Raw genomic sequence first — 21,807 nt, 5'->3', positions numbered from 1 at the left:
GGAAGAGGGAATACACCGGAAGCCCTTGTTTGTTCTTACTTCTTATACTGTCATACGGCGACTAGAATCTAAATGGCGATGAAATCGAGGAAGGTGCTTTGGAGAGATAAGAATTCTAGTTGCTAGGATTTTGTCATGGTGTTTGCTTGAACACCATGATCTATAAACGGATAAAGACGCGTGATCGTCTAACGGTGCGTTTAGTTAACCAAATGTAAGATTATCGACGGAAATTATTGGGAATGTTGTATTGTTGTGTTTGGTTTGTTTAGTAGGAATGTAATATTACAGTGTTTGGTTTTCTTAACAAATTGAATCATACTATAATTTTACTATACTTAATTTATATATTTTATTTAAAAATTTTAAATTCATAAAATTTATATAATTTTTTTTTACAAAATTGAAAAGATAAATAGGTTTAATGAAAGAGTAAAATTTTATTTTAACCTCTGAACTTCACATAAAATTCTAATTATGGATTTTTTTTTGTAAATCTAAAATAGTTTAAGAATAAATTTATTTTTTAACCTTCGTAGAATTTTTTTATTCAACGATAAAAGTATAGTTTTGAAAAAAAAATTAAGGGTATTTTAGTCCAAAACGCCAGGAATGTAACAATACCTAAGGGAATGGATAATCACATTTCCGGTAATATATCTCCAAAATACTAATATTGGGAACAACTTATTACCGGGAGTTGGAAATGTTTGTCAATCAAACGGGAGAATGGATCATTCCCCAGTAATCCAATATTACCTGAATCAAACGCCCCAAGGGAATACTTTGCAGTGTAGTATCAATCAATCTAAGGGAAACCAGATTCAGACAGTGTATGTTAAAAGAGAAATTGCTACTTTTTATTCTTCACATCTAGAAAAGATTTGGCCTTTAGAATAATCATCTCGTCAAATTCAAAGACTATGCTTTGAACTAGTAAAGCATTTAATCGCTTGGTTCTTCAAGAACCAACAAATTGTTTATGAATTTGTGCATTGATTGTTCGTGTAATTTCATGCAGCATTTGATTCAATATTGATGATTTTAAAGGGAACCAGTACTACTTTTAGACATCAAGTAGCATTTTGACCTGAATTTAGCTCATAAATCAATGGACTGAACTACATAACACTATTGGAGAAGATCTTAAAGGTTACCATACCAGAAAGAAATGGTAGTTTAACCAAGTAATGCAAAGAAGAACAAGGTAGATATTGCAGAGAAAATGGGGCACGAGCAAATATTGTAATATCGAAGTTCGACCATCCCATAACATGTGACAATTCCAAACAAACTTTTAATAAACATAATCATATTGTGAAGTTCTTTTTCTTTCAATCTTAGGTTGCGCTCTCGATGCTTAAGCGGATGATTTGGTATAGAAACGGACGCCAAAGGCCAATCCCAAGATCAGCAAGGGAACAAGGAATTGGAGAAGCTTGGTAACGAAATCTGAGGTCTTTTCCTGCTCATAGTGCGGCTGCTTGGGTGGGGAGTACTTGGTCTTAGTTGGGATGGTTGATGTATCGATGTCGCCCACATAAAACTCGTCCATCATTGCTCGAGCACTGCTACTATGACCAACATCCTCAAAATCATCACTTGCATCTTTCCCTGCCAAGCTCAGCCAAACATCAAACCAAGGTTATTAAAATTCTTTTCAACATTTTCCACAGAAATTCCCACATTGAATCATACAAAATAAGTGGAAATTTTGGTGGGATTTGTTTACCTGTTGCGGACAATAAGACCTCATCACCACCAGGATGATCCTCCAAGAATTTAGTCACATTGTAAACCTGTTCAAGCATAAGGAACTTTTAGGGGCATAAAAGGGTGCCAAATAGAAATAAATATAAGTAGTTAGCCCTCTAGAGTCGAATTCAGCGGTTAAATTAATGGGAAGACTGATATCTAAATCTAAACCTTGCTTCGTGTGACAAGAAGATCAAACCGGCTTCAACGACATAAAAAAAATTTGCCCTTAGCACCCTCTTGAGATTCATGAAAGAAACCACAACAAAAGTTCATGAAATTTTCCAGTGACATCTTTAAAATGATGATAATATTACTTATAAAGTCACTCTCATCCAAAAGATATCTACAAATGCAGTGAATATGATACCAAATACACATAACAGCTGGTCTCTCTTAATGAACCTTAGTACAAACTAACAAGAGAATTCATTATGCGACCACCAACCCGTTGGTCTATTGGGGCGAGACACCAGATCCGGAATGGAGCAAACTAGGTTGGGAGGGTCAACCTTGCCTGTCCCCAATCCGGAATAATCAAATAGCGGTGGTTATACCAAAAAAAAAAGTCCATCATGCAGGATTCATTCAAGGGCTATACTAAATCTTAAGGGAAACAAAGCAGAAAAACAATTGTTAAACCATCAAGCCAGATTAATGTAATAATTAAGAAATCCAGTGAACTGAGACGCATGGGGTCTATACTTGCATCCAGCTTTAGGATCACAAGAGAATATGTAAGATCCAAGCAAAAGATTGGCCTTGAAACTGAGGATTTATATTGAATCTGTGTTATCAATCCAGAAAATTCAAAATCTTCTCATCATCAAGACCAAAATAAACAAAAATCGAACAGACAAGAAAATAAATCCAAGAACGCTAGAAAAAAAAGTCAAAACTTGCAATTCAGAAATAAATCAAAAACCCAACTTCAGGAATTTAAAAAAAAAGGAAAGACAGCCCCAGACTGAAACTGGATCATCCGAGAAATCTGTAGCAACAGAAGAAGAAAGAGGTACCTTGCCCTCAATGACAAGCCAACAGTCTTTAGCATGGTTGTGTTGGGAAACCTCCGCCAAAGTATAGACCTTCCCCCTCTCCACCCATATTCTTGCCTTTTTTTTCTCTTCTTTTTTTGCTTGATTGTGGAATAAGAACAGCGGAGAATTGTTGACCAAACTATAGAGGGAAGCCAAAATAAAGGTTTGGGTAAATTACACCGTTTTATTACTTAATTATCTTCTCACTCTTATTTTTATCATTATAATTTAATTTATTTTAATTTCATTACTGAATTTTTTTAATTGTTCTTGTTTCAGTCATTCCATCATTTAAATTATAAATTCTGTGATGACATGGATTAATTTTATTATTTTTAATATTAATGTTAAATAAAATTAAAATCATATACACCCTAATCACAATCCTAAATCTCAAACTCTAAAATTCAGCCATCACCCCAAACTCTCGTCGACGTTTCATAATGACGCACCAGCATGTACTATCGTAATTTATTGCGTAAGCACATTCAAGATATTCGTTGGCACTTATTGCATCTTCGACGTCGATTGGCAATGTGACAATGAACCATCAAAATTACACGATCCAACTTTTACTATGAATCAATAATCAAAATCACGCTAATCTAATCGTGGACTTCAGCCTGTTTCATTTGTTGTAGATGAGTCTGTTGATGGTGGGTACAACTAACGAAAATACGTGCAGCAACATGTAAAAGAAAGTGAATTTTCAAGAAGCTATCATAGGTGCACGGAACTTTAGTTGTCGGATGAAAGGGGCACATTTTTCAAACCCCAGCCGATTACCCCAAATCAGATAGCAATCATACGATGAAAGGGGCTCAAATCGTGGTTATTCGATTCCAGATTTAATTTGGTTTGCTTGGTTTTTCGGGTAGGTTACACGAGCGCCTAAATTAGAAGATTGAAAAGGGAAAGAAAAGCTTCATCCGACATTGATATCAATATGAATGGTGACTGAAATGTGATGACATACAGAAGTGATGGCATCAGTGTTGGATTTATTGAATCTGTGTTGATTCACGTTCACAAGGGTCGTGCAATTTTGGTGAGATATTTCGAGACTTCCTGACCTCTAACGACGGAAGCTAGTATGACGACCAACATGATAATTGAATTATGTGTTGGTTTAGGCGAGAGAGAAAATGAGGGGAGGAACAAAAAAGAAAAAAATAAGAAAAAAATAGACTTTTTATATAGAACTAAATCGATGTCTTTTTAAACTAAATTTAGATTTATGTATGGAACTAAAATGATGTCATTTTAGTACAAATTATCATGTCATATTATCATTAATTATTGAATGATGAAGTGATCAAAACATGAATAATATGAAAGTTTAATGATTAAATTGTAAATTTTTAAATACACTGACCAAAAATGAGAGCAAAAAGATAGTTGAGTGACGAGGTGAGGGAAGATGGTTTTTTTTTATAGATATGACAATTTAACTAGAAACCAAAGTGCTTTATTTGACTTTTCAAAGGGCTTTGCAATTTTGATCCCTTTACTTTTATGTTATTCTTTATTTGGTTTATATATATATATATATATATATATATATATATATATATATAGTACCTTTTATAATCTAGAATCTATCTATATTTATAAGCCCTTTCATTTTTTAATCAATTCAAAATTTCTATTTTTGAATTATTATATTATAAATATTTTTTGTACTTTTTTGATATTTTTTCATTATTATATAATAATAAAATAATATTAATTGAAAAATATTTAATTAAATAAAATATAACAATATTAAATACACTTATTATTTTAGATTAATTAACATTATAATTTCATATCAATTAGAATTAAAATTTTTAACACTAAAAATATATGTATTAAAATCAACCAATTTATCATTTTCATTTAATTTGTACATAAGGAAAACTATTGAAAATAATTGTTAGTACCTTTCACGGTTGTTAGCTTCCATAAGTTAAATAACAAAAATCTAACCTTTGTTATATTATATCATTTTAGTTTAAAAAGTTCTTTTTCTAAAAATACGCTTAAAATTATTTTTCATTTTACTAAAATTTTTTATTGGTTCTTAAAATTATATCTTTTACCAACTATCGGTTTGTCTAGTAAGATGATACACTAGATCTCTTAAGCAAGATCAGGAGTTCAAACCTTTGTATTTGCGAATGGAGCAAATTGTGTTGGAGGATCGCCCTTGTCTCTAAAGTATTCGATCTGGATTAGTCAGTCAATAGATAAAATATTAATAATTAGTTAAAAAATTATATCTTTTTATACATGTAAAATATAGATATGTCCAATCAATAATATCTTTTTATAAGATGTTGCCCATTGAATGTATCTTACTTGAAATATTATTTTATTAATAAATTAGAAAAAAATTGTCTTACAAGGCATATCTTTCAAAAGAAAATTAAAAAAAAGGGAGATTATGATTTAAAATTCGGTTGCAAGGTTAATGATGATTATTGAGTTATATGATTTAGAATGTTTGGTTTGTGGCAATCATATATATTTTAATATTTAACTTTAAACGTATACATATCTTTTAATTTAAATATCCAAAAATAAACTCTTTTTACTATTTAAAATTAAATAGATATTATTTTAATTTAAAATATATAGAAGCATATAATTATCTTTAATATTAAAAGTTAAAGAGATAACAAATACCTTTACAAATTGACATATTCAAAGTAATTATCTTACTAATATTCAAATTAAAATTATCTTCTAATTTACAATAGTAAAAAAATATAAATTTAATATAAATATTAAATCCATCGATTAAATTTACTATTTTTTCAACACCATCTCTGTGCTCACCCCAAGATCTTCTGCGCACCATTCGCGGGTCGGTTTACCCATTTAACTCACCCATCAAGCATCTGCACCTAAATCCAAAATGGGTTTGCTTATGCTTAGATTCATTCATTTTGAGTTTGCAGAATGATACCACACAATACTAAGCAGGGGCAGCTTCCCTTGCTCGTATGAAGGCCTACGAGGGCGTTCCTTCCCCGGATGACAAGGTTAAGAGGTTGGTTATCCCCGATGCTCTTAAGTTTCTTCCATTTTCCATTGCCATGTGCTCCTCTCGCATGTTATAAGTATCGTTTGGCATATTTGAAAAGAAATTTAAATAGGGTGTTGAGGCTTCAAAAGGGTCACAAGTACTGCCTGTTGGGGCGCTTGTCATCGGAAGTTGGATGGAACCATGACGACACCATAATGGTGAGTTTATATCATTATCCATTAGTGTTCTAAAGTATGAAGATGTTAATTGTATTCGAATATTGTTTCGTAATTTCCAGGAACACGAGAAGAAGACGAAGGAGAGGCCGAGAGGGCTCAGGTTGCATATGAGAGGAAGAAGCAGCCGACTAAATAGGGTGAAGGCTGAGAAGGCTGCCGAGGAGAAGCTTGGCTCTGAACTACACATCCTTGTCCCCGTTTAGTGAGTTTACTTTTCAAGTGGCTAGCTTGTTTCTTACAGTATGAATAGATTTTAGTGCCGAGGACAGCAGTTCACTAGAATGCTATGATCTTGTCGTAACCGGTTTTCGCCCGGACACGGAATTTTTACTTGGCGGAAAAAGTGATGTGAATAAATGGTTTTAAAATGTTTTAGGAGTCGCCATCAGCCTTTTGGGTCAGGTAGGTCGAATACCTAAAATTATCTTTTAAAAGAGTTTTTAAGAAAACATCAGTTAAAAGATAAACTAGTCTGCGTTTTAACCAAAAATTCAATTCGTTCTTTTTAATAATAAAAGGGATTCGTGGTCGTTTACGTTTGGGGAATGATTAGCACCCCAATAACGCCCAAAATTGGTACTCATTAATTATAAATTGTCTCTATTATTGGAAATTTAAAAATTCAAAAATATATTTAATTTTTAATCCTGTTATTTCAAATTTATAATTTTAAGAAAATATATTAATTTATATATATATATATAAGATATTTATTTATTTAGAAATATCAGAAAATGACTTCTAGGTGCATTAAGACAGCTCATTTCTTAATATTAAAAAATAAATAAATATTAATAAAACATTTCTATTAATATATATATAATTGATAAAAGTAAAATATTTATATAAAAATATCAGAAAATGGACATCCAGTTGCTTTAAGACTGCACTTTCTTAATATTTAAATAAATATTAAAAATAATATTTTTCTCTAATAAAACATTATGTTTTTCTAGCTTTTATAAGTAAAATATTTATTTATTTTTTAAATATCAGAATAGGACATCTAGTTGCTTTAAGACTGCCCTTTTCTTTAATATTTAAAAATAAATATTATTATAAAATTATAATATTGTATTTCATGTAAATATTAGTGAATAAAACATAAATAAATAAATAAAATACTATATTTAAAGTATATGATCAAAATAAAATTAATATTATATGGTATTTTATTATTAATATAATATTAAGTAAAAAAATAATGATCAAAATAAAAGAGATTGAAAGCAATAATATTAAATTGAAAATATTAAAACTTATGGTTAAATTAAAAATATAAGTGACTAAAATATAAAACTCAAAATCCTAATTCGAAATACATAAAATATGGGTATTAAAAGTATAATTTAAACATAATAATAATATGTGACTAGAATATAGAAAATTAAAACTCTAGGTGTAAATAATAAAATGAAAACTTATGGTAAAAATAATTAATGATTAAATTATAAGCTATAAAACTTAAATGCTCTAACTTGAAATATTATAAAATTTGAGCGCTAACAGTGTGATTTAACCTATATTAGTTATTTGGGATTGAAATATTAAATATAAAAATATGAGGGACTAAATATGATATTTATCCTAAATATATAAATATTTACTGATTAATGACTAAAACATAATATATTAAAATTCGAATACCAAATTAAAATAAATAAAAATAATTGTTGGTGAGTATTTTGTAAAGATTATAAATATGGAATATCGCAGAAGGGGTTTACCCCATAGGAAATTACAGAAACACCCTCCCCAAAACGGCGTCGTTTGGGAGAGGGTATTTAACCCCCAAATGGGTGGCCCTACGGGCCATTCTCTCATTTCCTCTTTTCTTCCTTTCTCTCTAAAAACGAGAGAAGCATTTCTCTCTCGCTTCTCTCTAGTCTCCTCCCACCGGAGGAACGGTGGTCACCGGTCGGCAGCCGTCTGCCGCCGTTAATTTCGCCGCCGGCTACCGTATCCAATGGCCGGAAATTACAAAACCCACCCCAAATCGAAGCCTCTATTTTTCTATACTCAAATCTAAAGTTGTTTTAGCCTAAAATCTTACCAAAACACATAGATCTACCTCCGATGTTTCGGTTTCAACGACGTAGGGAGGCACTGATGAGGTAAATATCTCAGTTTTTCTCTCTTTGTTTTCTGTTTTTGGCTTACTATTGGATGTGGGTGTTTGTTTACTCATTGTTTCTGTTCTCTCCGTTCGTTGTTGTTATGGACTCTTGTTCTCCGTTGCTCTCTGTCTTCTGCCGTGGCCCTCTCTCTTTTTTTGCAGGATTCGGCGGCTTTTATAGCCACCATGATGTTATACTTGGACCGGTCCCGAGAGGAAAACCTCGGTGAGTCACCAAAGCTAGGCCGGTGACTCATCGTAGGGATGGTTGTGTGCTTCCATCTGGCGTTCTGGAGTCTTCCTTGAGGTGGCGGCGTGGCAGCAAGGCGTCGGTAGCAGCTGGTTGGACCATCTGGCTTGGGAGGTGTCGGCAGAGGCGGCTGCTGGGAGTTCTTGGAGACTTGAGGCGGCGCCGCGTGGGGCTAGGGTTAGAAAACCCTAGCTGAAATGTTATAAACCCTAAAAGGGTTTGGGGTCATCTATTGGGCCATTCAGGTTGGGCCTGGATATTGTAAATGGGTTGTGATTTGGGTTTTGTAATATTTAATAAATAATAATAATAATAAATTTAAATTTAAATTTAAAATGGAAAAATTGATGTCTACAGCTACCCCTCTTTGCCCATCATTGTGTTAACAAGAATAGAGCAAAGACGAAAAAGACTAATTTTTTCATTTGGCTTTTTTTTAGCATGATGGAAATGTTGAAAACATCATGCACTGAAGGGCTTACAGATGACCCGAAGGTTTTGAAAACATCATGCACTGAAGGGCTTACAGATGACCCGAAGGTTTTGATAATATCAAAAAGCTCCCCGAAGGCTTTTTCAAAACATCCTGCACTGCAGGGCTTACGGATGACCCGAAGGTTTTGAAAACATCATGCACTGAAGGGCTTACAGATGACCCGAAGGTTTTTTGAAAACATCATGCACTGAAGGGCTTACAGATGAACCGAAGGCTTTTGAAACATAATGCACTAAAGGACTTACAGATGACCCGAAGGTTTTTTTGAAAACATCATGCACTGAAGGACTTACAGATGACCCGAAGGTTTTTGAAAACATCATGCACTGAAGGACTTACAGATGACTCGAAGGTTTTTAAAAACATCATGCACTGAAGGACTTAAAGATGACCCGAAGGTTTTTAAAAACATCATGCACTGAAGGACTTACAGATGACCCGAAGGTTTTTTTGAAAACATCATGCACTGAAGGACTTACAGATGACCCGAAGGTTTTTGAAAACATCATGCACTGAAGGACATACAAATGACCCGAAGGTTTTTGAAAACATCATGTACTGAAGGACTTACAGATGACCCGAAGGTTTTTTTGAAAACATCATGCACTGAAGGACTTACAGATGACCCAAAGGTTTTTTTGAAAACATCATGCACTGAAGGACTTACAGATGTGAGAAATAGTTTACTAAGTAAGAAACTATGAAAATCGTTTTCTTACTATTCAACAATTTCATTTTTAGAAAAGATTAAATGAGAAACTTAGGAAAGCGTTTTCTCATTTTTTTTTTTTAAATAACATGTTGATTGGGTAACATGCCCCAATCTCAAGATAATGCTCATTCTTGTGGATTGTTTCCATCTCTTCTTCAGATGTTTGTGTGATTCATGCATTTGAGGTTTTGAATTCTACCTTCTTCTTGTAAGGTATGCTTTTATCTATGAATCTTCTTGTTTATACGAAGATCTGTAAAATTTCATGTTTGAATGCACTCAGATGTATCGATGTAATGCATTATCTATTGTGTAAATGATGTTCTTATGAATGCATGAATATTGATGTAATCTTCATTTGACTTCAAAGTGGTGAACTTGGTCTTCCTTCACTTCATCATTTATTGCCAAGGTTACCTTCGGATATCAGTGTAGCAACCTATGCCATAAAGCTGAAGAACCATCTGATTACTCTTGTATATTTGTGTCTTCTTCATTTGCATTAAAGTCTTAGAAGAAATATTTCATTTATGGAACTCTTACCGTAGTCAGTACTATGACTTTGATGCCCCATTTTGTCTGGATAAAACCGACTTTCTTTGTCTGGACTTGTGTATAAATCCCATAAAGCTTTCATCTTTGAAAAGAGAATCTATCATCTTTAAAGAGATAGGCTATCATCTTTGAAGAAAGAGTCTATCGTCTTTAAAAAGTGTAGATGTAGATATGTCATACTCAGCAGGGATTAATTAGAAGAGCAATGTCTGTTCTGATTTGACTCTTGCAACACATTATAAGGAGGATTTATCCTAATTTCTTTCATGTCTCCACTTCTAATTGGATATCGAACAAGGCAACTTGGACCATATCATGTCGAGATGCTTAACAACAATCTGTCGTTCAACCATAGTTGGCTCCACTAGTTTCTTGTTGCTAAAATTCTAGCTTCCCTTATGTGGAAAGAAATTTTCATCATATCTCACTTTTAACGTTAGGGTTGGAGAAGTCAAACTTCATCTTGGATCAATAAATGGAAACCATATGATCACAATATTGATTCAGTACCATAATCGCTGGTTCGTAAAACATTTGACAACACATTCATCATCTAATGTGGTTTCTGCTCAGATGTTTGTAAAGTATTTGACAATCATTCATCCTTTCTTGTGACTTCTGCTCAAATTTCTCAATCAAATGAAGCTCTTTGCATAGTGTTCAAAGCTTTTGTATGATGTCACAAGACCACTTGAGAACAAAACTCAGTGGCGATACAAGTGAGATGTTGGTATGACCAAAAAGTTGGTCAAATTCACGATATATGCTAGTGCCGAGTTGAATAAGAGATACCGACTGATCTTGATATCATCTCGAGCAAGGGCAAGTGTAATATCGATCACGTTTTCTTCCGAAATGAGCATTGTAGAAAATAGAAACCCTTCAGCTATAAGATCCATGTACAGAAGGATGTTTATGGAATTCTTGCTACTGGGGATGAAACACACAGGATAAATTAAATAGATGAAAACTCAGTTCACCCTGGCTGGTAATGATAACCCTGGTAACAACGGGAATAAGAATAACATAAGCTGAGCCTCTTTATTTGTTCAATATCATCAAGTAAACAAACATTGATGTGAAAAAAAGCTTCGTGATCTCAACAGCATGATTGAAACTAACTGTCAGGAATCTCAAAGAAATATTTCCAGTCATCACCAACATACAAAATACAAAATTCAAAGCCGAGATTTTGAGAAACTGAACCCTAGATCAAATGGTTTGCCTGGGGACCATCCCTATTCATGCAACCGTGATGTAGCTTAACAAAGAACATGCTGTCATGTGACACATGATTTAAGAAGATTGAGTATTTGAAACCATTCTTGCTGAGTAGATATTTGTTCAACAATATGATCCTGATGTAACTGTTTGATGAACGAAACAATAATGTATAGTCAGCTCCACTGTCATTGTTTCACCATTTTCATTCTTCATTCTTTTCTGTCTTATTGGAAATATTTGCTCATGTCAAATGATCTTTCTGCAAAATGATATAGGCCTTCAACATGCCCCAACATTGGCTAATACAAGCATTCAAAATACGTCAACATTCTTCATTCTGATTGAAAGGGGCTTTCAACATGCCCCAACATTTGCTGATATAGATGTTCAAAATACATCAACATTCATGATTCTGATTAAGAGGGGCTTTCAGTATGCCCCAGCATTTGCTTCTTGTTAATCTGAGCCTTCAAAATGCCACACATGGATCTGTATGAAGTAACCTTTAAAATGCCCCAACATTTGTTGATACAGGTGTTAAAATGCATTCACATTATTTCTTGTTGAGATGAGCCTCCAAGAATTCCCAAATATTCATATTACTATGAGCCTTCAAAATGCCCCACCATTCTATTCCTGGTTAAAATAGGCTTTTGAGATGTCCCGCATGGATCTGTCTGAATTGGGCCTTCATAATGCCCCTGACATTATAAACTGTAAGGATTACTTTCAATGTTTGTTTGACTTGAATATCATGATCCCCACAAGGTCCAATTTTTACAATGCATCGTGGTGTGTACTTGTGGTTTTATTCGTGCCTCAAATCTGTTTATCTTGAATACTCTCATTCTGGTGTTACACAACAACATTGTTTAAGTAACTTGAGGAATGCTCTTCATGTTGTCACGAACTTAAGAAATAATCAATCATTCTGACAGAAATGTCTGAGATATGTACCTCTTCTGAATGAGGTGGTCATTTTCTGGATCTGAAGGGGTATAATCAGACAAAGTGGTATAAATCGCTTGGTAATTCATTTCAAGCTGACACAATGAACCTTGTTTTCAGTGAAGGCTATTTATGGAATATACTTTTCCATACAACATGTTGATTCTGATAACTACTCATCTGATTATGAAGCGATCTTTTAGAATGATTTCACAGATATTGATAGTTCTTTTGATACCAAGGAAATCCTGAATTCTGATTCTGATGAGAAGAATAAACTGTAATACTTGACGAAAAATGGGGAACTCAGAGACTGAGACTTCAATAGCCATGGAGAGATGTGGTCCAGATTCATCAATTGTAGAGTTGACAGATTTTATATGTGCTGCTCAAATGGTTAAGGCTGCTGATGCACTTCTTTCAAGAGAAGATAGGAAGCCATTATGCAATGACCCCAATTACAAGAAAAGGCAAAACTCGGGCTATGATTTTTGGAAAAGGACGAAGTAGATGAAGCTTGAAAAGAAGCTTCTTAATGAAGACAACCGTGTAGTTCATCTTCCAAATCTAATGATTGGTTTTGGGGTTTCTACAGAACCAAATCAGATAACTCAAAGACCACTTCCAGAAGATGCTATTGGGCCTCCTTATTTCTACTATGATAATGTGGTATTTGCTCTAGTTGTATTTGGGCTGAAATGTCACGGTACTTATACGATGTAAAGCCAGAATTTGTAGATTCGAAGCATTTTTGTACTGCTGTATGGAAAAGGGCTACATTCATAATCTGCCAATTGAGAACAGATTTTCTCTTATTCTGCTTCCTCCATGCACCATACATGATGCTTTTCCATTGACAACAAACTGGTGACCTTCCTGAGATCCAAGAACAAAGTTGAACTATTTACAAACATGTACAGGAAGTGTCGGATTGATAGAAATGATCCGTAAGGCTCTTGAAGCTTATGAAGATGAGCCACTTTCGATTGTCCAGAAATATGTTCTTGATGAGTACCGAAAATGGAATTTGGTATGGGTTGGAAGGAATAAAGTTGATCCACTTGAACCTGATGAGGAGGAAATGCTTCTAGATTTCCCTAAAAACCATACACGAGGATCTGTATAGAGACATGCTTCCTGGTGGTATCAATGTCCTGTCTCTTTTCTCTAGGATCAGTGATGCAGAAGTTGTCCTTTACCAGCTCAGCATACCTTTGAAAGCAAATGTGCAAGAACTGAATGGTCATCAATTGGAGCAATTGATGAGTAGATTTATCGAATTTGATCTTGTTGTCAGTGGTATCCAGTGTAACAACCTTACCGGAAGACATAAACATCATCAGGATAAACTAGAAGATTTTTGTTGGTGCATTTCCTTGCAATGACTGCTATAGTGATTGTATCTTCTGTTGCTTCAAGACATGTATTGACATATCCCACACTTCCCAAACCATGGAAAGGTTTAGTTGAAATGGGCTTTTAGTATCTCCCTTTAGAACAAGATAATCATTCTTGATAAGTTGCTGATAATGTCACAGGAGAGCATCATAAGTTCAATTCTCCAAACTTTCTGGCTTCTAAGATCACTTGATTTTAAGAGTGCTTCATCATTTTGGTCTGACTTATTCTTTCTCTTCAATAGAGGTAGAATAGGCAACAACTTGCTTCAAGGACCTTCCTCATTTGAGACTGTCCTGTTTGAAAATGTTTTTCTCCTTTCTTTATCAAAGAATGACATAATTTTGTAAAGTATTGCCCTTTTCAGGTTCACAATAGAATTAAATCATAAGACATGAAATTAATAAATATCAAATAAATCAACTACTCTTTTAAATCATTCAAAAATCATAGTTCTATGGCAAGTGTCAAAACTATTGACTGATTTAAGGTGTAAATTGATTCTGGTAAAGTAAGGTCTCTCAGGTTAGTCCAGCATATATGTCTTCTTTGAGATTCCACTATCTTGAAGAAATGATTGTTATGCTCATCTCGTAGAGATACTTATCATTGTTATGCTCATCTCGTAAAGATATTGCTTGTGTCTGACTCTCAGGAACATCTTTGGGATGTGTGGTGCTTCATTAAGAGCTTAAGATCGTCTCTTATGTCGTTGTTGCACCATTTAATATTCGAGCCGCCTTTTCAAGTTTTCAACTCGAATCCTCCTTTGGTTTCAAGATGTTATTCAAATTTACATCTTGAACCCCCCTTTTATCATTTTTCATATCATGCATTAAAGATTTTAAAAACCAATTTTTGCAAATAAAAATCAATCTTGAGAGGCGCAATGAATTCTGAAGATACTCTTTTAATTAGATGCCTTCAATCTTGTTTTGCTTGACTTGGATCTGCTTTGCTGGGGATTTTTCTCATGAGATTCATTTAATTCCAGTATTTCTTACGCTTCTTGTTGAATATGAATCTTTGAATTAATTGTACTTGATCAATCTTGTAACTTGAGGCTCTATGAGTCACCCATCTTGGTTCAATTTTTCCTTTTTTCTTTTTTTTCAAGTATAATATTTCTTGACAGAATCTGAGTTTATTTGGTTTCTCAGAACTTTCCCATTCATTTCTGCCAAAATCAATGCTCCTCCAGAAAATGCCTATTTTTTACAATATTTGACCATTCCCAATTAGACATCCATTTCTCACGGAAATCTTTATGTATAGGCAAGATTTTTTTTTAAACACTAGATCACCCTCTTGGAACTCTCTTGGATGTGGTCTTTCATCATCCGTTTCTGATGCATATGTCGAGCTTAGATCCCTTCAGCCTCCTCTAATTTTAGCTCCTTTAAGATACAAAGTGATGGTATCTCAAATTGGTAAGACTGAACAATAAGGTGTTGCCCCAGTGATGTTCGAACAGTATTTCGATATATATATAAGGCAAAAGGTAACTTCTCATGCCAATCATTGTAAGTTTTAGTGATCTTTGTAATGATCATCTTAATGTTCTTATTTGCTCCTTCAATTGCCTCATTCATCTTTGGGCGATATGTCAATGAGTTTGCATGCTTAAACTGTGCACAAAGTTCAGTCGTCTCATATATAGAAGTCTTTGTGAAAAGATGTATCTCCAGGGGGATGAATATTCAAGATTAACTTTCATTTACATGAAAATAATGTAATTAATGCATGATATATTTATTTAAATCAATCCATTTTTCTTCTTTGAGTATGCCCCAATCACTCGAAATTATCTTCAATAAATTGATCCACGATGCCTTATCTCGTCTCTTCTTGCAGGAAAATCTACGGATAATTGAAAGTTTGGTTCTTTTGAGGTTATTTGGTTTATGATGGTTTTGTATTTGGAAGGACAAAAGTGTGACTTATGAAGTCGTGGATGTGGTGGAAGGTAGTATCATAAACCAGTAAACGTCTGGAGTTGGTCTCTCAAAAATAGGTAGAGACATTTCTTCAGAATCTCATATAATCATAGTGTCAGGATTTGGTTTTGTAAGGATCAAGTAATTGGCGTTGGATGGGATATGGAAGATATAATTTTACCACTTGCCAAAGATCTATAACTCTTGAAAAATTAAAAGAATATTTAATCTACTTGATACTCAAGAATTTCAAGGTTAAAACTTAATTCTTTGCTCATAACCATAAAAGTAACACATGTTTATTTATTGTACAAAAGCACAGAAAGGAACAAGAAAACAAGTTCAAACAAGATGCTGAAAGTAGAAAAGTACTACAGTGGTAGATATCAACTTCCACTTGTTTATCTATCATGCCTCATTATAATGTTAGGTGTGTAATAGGACTAAGGTTTTTGTCCTCATTTGCCCCCCATTTCTTGATCATCTTTTGTGTCAACTTCTTTGGATAAACCCTCAAATGCACAAATCTTTGCTTCTTCCTGATCAGTCTCTATCATCATCATCTTCTTCCCCGAGTGGAAATTGGGTTCAATTTTATATTCAGAAAAACTTCCTTTGGTGATGAAAGTTTTGTTCTGATTCTGAATGCATCTTGCAACTGTGATTGGAGTAGTATTTACCAGACTTTTTATATTACCCACTGCTTCACTTGTCCTCAGAATATCTGATACAAATGTTTGAGGTTTCTTCATAGTTATATTTTTCCTATTTATTCTTAAACCGGTGGGCCAACCTCGAATTACCTGTATTTTCATTTCTTTCTCATTCTTTAGTATCAGAGAAGTATCAGGAGTTGAATATGTCATATATACTTCATATTCCTTAATTTTGCCTTTTTTCTTTTCAATATCTTCTGTTGTATGATCTTCATTTGCCTTGATCGTGTTAACTTTATTTTGGGGTTTAAATCCCGATTGTTTGATCAAAATGGATTTACTGTTAACATCCACTCTTATGATTTTATGAACCAAAAGGTCTTGAACTTATCTTTTGAAGTTACCGCAATTCTCGATGGAGTGTCCTCGGATTCTAGCATGATATTCACAAAAAACTTTCTCATTATACCATCTCGGGTAAGGAGGCAACCAAGGCTTAGCCTGACATGGGCCAATAAGATGGGCTTTGAGTAACTCAGGATATAACTTGCTGCATGAAACTGAAGGAAACTTGGGTAGAATTTCCCCTGACATCACTGTCACATTATAATTATTTTCTTTGCTTTCTTGAAGACCTTGTGATTGACAATCTAGATATTTGCTTTGTTTAGTTTTCTTCAATGGTACTGAAATTTCTTCTATGCTTCTCTTCAACTTGATCTTTGTCTCATCTTCTGGGGTCATACCCGATTTTTGGAGATTTATCGAATTTCCACATTCCCTGGCAAAGTTCTGGTCATTTGTTTCCATTGTATCATCTACATTATTCATAATCCCATTCAAATCTTTCACAACAGGATCCTCTAAGGGTTTCTGTTGAAACATTTTGATATTTCGATATAACAAATTAAGTTAAATGGATTTTAAGATTTTCCAAATGATTTTCTAAGTATATTCGATATAACTATTCGAATATCAAAACATTACTCCAAATATTTCAAAAATCATTTTTAATCCTTACTTAAGTGTAAAATTAAGTTTTAATCATAAAACAATTTCAAAATAATCTTACAAAGTATTTCGAACCAATTCAAAGCCAAAAAGTACAGATTGCTCAGAGGGAACCGATTCCCCCCCATAGGAGGAACCGATTCCCCCTAAATGGTTTTGGCCCCGAGATTTCCAGAATGCTCGGAGGGAACCGATTCCCCCCATAGGAGGAACCGATTCCCCCCTAAACAGTTTTGCTCCGAGAATTCCAGTATGCTCGGAGGGAACCGATCCCCCCCAAGGGGGTACCGATTCCCCCATTGTACAACGGTCAAAATATTTGAATTTTACACTTAGGTACCGATTCCCTTCAAGGGGGAACCGATTCCCCTCACGCTCCAAGCTATTTTATTAAATGTTTTCACACTAAAATGGCTATAATATCTTCTCTAATCATCCCCAACGTTCAGAAGTGATTCAATGTGTATTTAAACAAGTTCTGAAGCCCTTGATCAGCAAGAAATCATAGAGAAACAAGAGAGAAAGCATCAAACACAAAGTTTGTGCAATTCAAGCCAATTTTCATTCAATATTCATTTTGCTTTCAAAGAACACTTATTGTACTCATTTGTAATTTTCTTTGAGTGTTCTTTTCTTGTTCTAGAATTGTGCAAACATCTTACCTTGTGAGGTTTTCTTGTAAGTTTGCAAATTTGTAATCTTCTCTTTGGGAAAAAGAGTGTTCTCAAGAGTTGGGGTATACTCTTGAGGAAATTGTAAGGTTATCTCTTTGGCCTCAAAAGAAAGAACAAATTAGTGAATTTGTTGGAAAATCCTTAGTGTGGATAGCTAAGGTAGTGGACGTAGACTTTATTTGAGAAAGTCGAACCACTGTAAATCGTTGTGCAATTACTTTCAATTTTCTGCAAAAGCTTCCATAAAATTTTTAATTGCCAATTCACCCCCTCTTGGCCGATTTCGTCAATCGATTAACTCAACAATTGGTATCAGAGCCTAACTCATTTGAAGGTTTTATCGCCTCTTGAGTCGATTCGGGAAGAGTTATATCGATTATTAAAGTCACCAATGGCCTCCGCTTCAAACTTCGACTCCGGTCTCGATTCGATGCCCATCAACAAGCCTCCTTTCTTCAATGGAGCTAACTATGCCTATTGGAAGAATAGAATGATGTACTTCATTCAAGCAAGTGACATGGGAGCATGAAATGCTGTAGAAGAAGGATACATCAAACCTCTCACTCATCCAAGGTTGTGGAGTGAAGGAGAGACAAGAATGTTCCAGCTCAACTCCAAATCCATCCATATTATTTTTTGTGCTCTTGGACCAGATGAATACGGAAGAGTTTCATCGTGTACAACCGCCAAAGAAATATGGGACAAACTTCAAGTCACACATGAAGGTACAGATGAGGTAAAGAAATCAAAAATTAGTATTCTAACGCATAGCTATGAAAATTTCAGGATGAAACCAAATGAAAACATCAAAGCTATGACGGATAGATTTTCAACGATTGTCAATGGTCTCAAATCATATGGAGAGATCATCTCAAATGAAAAGCTTGTGAGGAAGTTAGTCTACTCCCTCCCAAAATCATGGCAATCAAAGAAGACGGCAATCATCGAGTCTAAGGACCTATCGTCCTTAACTCTTGAAGAACTTATCGGTTCACTCCTCACTCATAGATGATGCTCGAAGATGAGGTGGACCTTGATAAAGTTGAAGAGACACCAAAGGAAAAGGAGAAGAAAAAAATATTGGAGTTGCTCTCAAATCCACAAAAGATGAGAGTGATTCTAATAATGATGATGATGACGAGGAAATGGCATTGTTTGCCAAACGGTTCAGAAAAATGATGAGACCTTACCAAGGAAGAAAATTCAAACGAAACGAAGGCCTCAAAAATGAACCAAAAGAGAAGGACCCAATCATTTGCTATGAATGCAAAAAGCCGGGGCATGTCAAATATGATTGCCCACAATTGAAGAAAAAGGGTCAATAAAAGAATAAGCACAAGGCTTATGTGGCTACATGGAGCGATGAAGAAATTTCCGATGAAGAGGAACAAGAAGTAGCAAACTTGTGCTTGATGGCATTCGGGGAAGATTCTAAGGTAACCTCTAACTCATCCGATTTTGATGATTTATCTTATGATGAGTTATTTGAGGAGTACAATGGGTTGGCTTCGGATTATGAGAAATTGTTTTTAAAATATAAAAATGATGTTTCAAAATTGAAAAATGAAAACAAACTCATATCCAAAACTAACAACGATCTTGAAAGTAAAATCAAAGATTTGCAAGATCAAATGACATCAAAAGAAAATTGAGATCAATTGATAAAGAAAATTGATGATCTTAAAACTTCTTTTGATAAAGTTGGAACAAAATCCAACTTTGTTAGAAAAAGTTTTAGAAACTACAATCATAGAGGTCCCCAAAGAACCTCTAATAGAAAAATCATTAGAAGTATGTGGGTTCCTAAAGAACTCATTACTACTAAAGATAAAATATCCTACACAAATGGATACCTAAGGGGACTAGGATTTTGGAAACTAATGAATATGGACCCAAAAGAATTTGGGTACCAAAAATCAAAAATTAATCTATGTTTGTAGGGAAAGGAGCATTGCTACAAGGCACGGGAAACAAATTCAAACTCATGGTACCTTGATAGTGGATGCTCAAGACATATGACCGGAGACAAAAGCCGGTTCATTGAGCTTAACGCCAAAAATGGAGGAGAAGTGACTTTTGGAGACAATTCAAAAGGTCACATTGAAGGTATTGGTACAATAGGTAATACCTCTTCCATACAAATTAAGAATGTTTTATATGTGAATGGATTAAAGAATAATCTTTTGAGTATTAGTCAATTATGCGATAAAGGATTCAATGTCTTATTTGAAATTAATGGTTGTAAAGTTATTGACATTGCATCTAATCGGATTATGCTTATTGGTCATAGAATAGGAAACATTTACATGGTGCATTTAGATTCTATTGATATGACTAATTTATGCCTAGTTGCTAAGGATGAGCATGATAGTTGGTTATGGCATAGGAGACTAGGTCATGCTAGTATTAGTGTTTTGCAACGGTTAATTCAAGGAGACTTAGTAAGAGGGTTGCCTAAGCTTAAATTTGATAATGATAAAATCTGTGATGCTTGTGCTAAAGGAAAACAAAAACGAGTTTCTTTTAAATCTATTAATGATGTATCAACTAGTAGAGTATTACAATTGATCCATTTAGATCTTTTTGGGCCAACTAGAACTACTAGCTTGGGAGGAAAACAATATGCTTTTGTCTTGGTAGATGACTATTCTAGATACACTTGGGTTCTATTCTTAAGTACTAAAGATGAAGCATTAGAAAATTTCATCACATTTTCAAAAATAATCCAAAATGAAAAAGGTTACTCTATCACTAGTGTTAGAAGTGATCATGGAACTGAATTTGAAAATCTTGGATTCATTGAGTTTTGTAATTCTAATGGTATTAGCCATAATTTTTCAGCACCTAGAACCCCTCAACAAAATGGAGTTGTTGAGAGGAAAAATCGAACTTTAGAAGAAATGGCTAGAACCATGCTTTGTGAAAATAATTTGCCAAAATATTTTTGGGCGGAAGCCACAAATACCGCTTGTTATGTTGTAAATCGAGTAATGATTAGGCCAATTTTAAAGAAAACTCCATATGAAATTCTCAAAAATAAAAAGCCTAACATTAGTTATTTTCATCCTTTTGGATGTAAATGTTTTGTTTTAAACAACGGTAAAGAAAATCTTGGCAAATTTGATGCTAAAAGTGATGAAGGAATTTTTCTGGGTTATTCCTTAAATTCTAAAGCTTATCGTGTATTTAATAAAAGAACTTTAGTTGTAGAAGAGTCTATACATGTTGTTTTCGATGATAATCCCCTTCCAAGGAAGGATTCTTCTGTTAATGATGATGTAGGTATTGTACAAGCAAATGACGTTAGACATGACGTTGGAGAATCATCATCAAAGGAAGAAACAAAAGATGAAGAAACTCATGATCCCCTCGAGAATCCAACCATTGAAGAAAGGGAAGTATCTTTTCCAAGAGAGTACAACTATGTCAAGGATGGTGAAATTATAGGTGATCCATCAAAAGGGGTAACTACTCGATCTTCTCTTAGAAATATCTGGAATTATGTTGCATTTATTTCATGCATAGAGCCTAAGAACATCAAAGAAGCATTAAAAGATGAACATTGGATTATGGCTATGCAAGAAGAATTAAATCAATTTGAGAGAAGTAAAGTATGGACATTAGTTGAAAGGCCTAGTAATAAATCTACTGTAGGTACTAGATGGGTTTTTAGAAATAAACTTGATGAAAGTGGTAATATAGTGAGGAACAAGGCTAGACTTGTTGCTCAAGGCTATACTCAAGAAGAAGGCATAGACTATGATGAAACATACGCTCCCGTAGCTA

At 34.1% G+C, this 21,807-nt stretch overlaps 1 protein-coding gene and 1 pseudogene across 1 annotated transcript; one reads left to right on the top strand and one right to left on the bottom strand.

Moving 5' to 3' along the window:
- Positions 1–1,326: 1,326 nt before the first annotated feature.
- Positions 1,327–4,740, bottom strand: LOC120158171 (cytochrome b5-like). The gene is made up of 4 exons (XM_039169081.1): positions 4,718–4,740; positions 2,775–2,934; positions 1,733–1,799; positions 1,327–1,614 (listed from the first exon to the last, which is right to left on the bottom strand). The coding sequence occupies exons 1-4, from the start codon at positions 4,738–4,740 to the stop codon at positions 1,361–1,363; spliced, it is 504 nt and encodes a 167-aa protein (XP_039025012.1). The 3' UTR covers positions 1,327–1,360.
- Positions 4,741–5,738: 998 nt separating this feature from the next.
- On the top strand, positions 5,739–6,266 carry LOC120158224 (annotated as a pseudogene).
- Positions 6,267–21,807: the final 15,541 nt, after the last annotated feature.

This window comes from Hibiscus syriacus, unplaced genomic scaffold (assembly GCF_006381635.1).
Source record: "Hibiscus syriacus cultivar Baekdansim isolate YM2019G1 unplaced genomic scaffold, ASM638163v2 tig00111309_pilon, whole genome shotgun sequence".
NCBI classification, from domain to species: domain Eukaryota; kingdom Viridiplantae; phylum Streptophyta; class Magnoliopsida; order Malvales; family Malvaceae; genus Hibiscus; species Hibiscus syriacus.
The sequence above is the reverse complement of the archived record's forward strand: the minus strand, read 5'-3'. Positions and strand labels throughout refer to the sequence as shown.

Coding starts and splice junctions, on each gene's coding strand:
- LOC120158171 (XM_039169081.1), bottom strand. CDS start 4,740: ATGGAAGCTAACAACCGTGAAAG. Junction 2,935..4,717: donor GAAGCTAACAACCGTGAAAG/GTACTAACAATT, acceptor TTCCCTCTATAG/TTTGGTCAACAATTCTCCGC. Junction 1,615..1,732: donor GGTCTTATTGTCCGCAACAG/GTAAACAAATCC, acceptor TGAGCTTGGCAG/GGAAAGATGCAAGTGATGAT.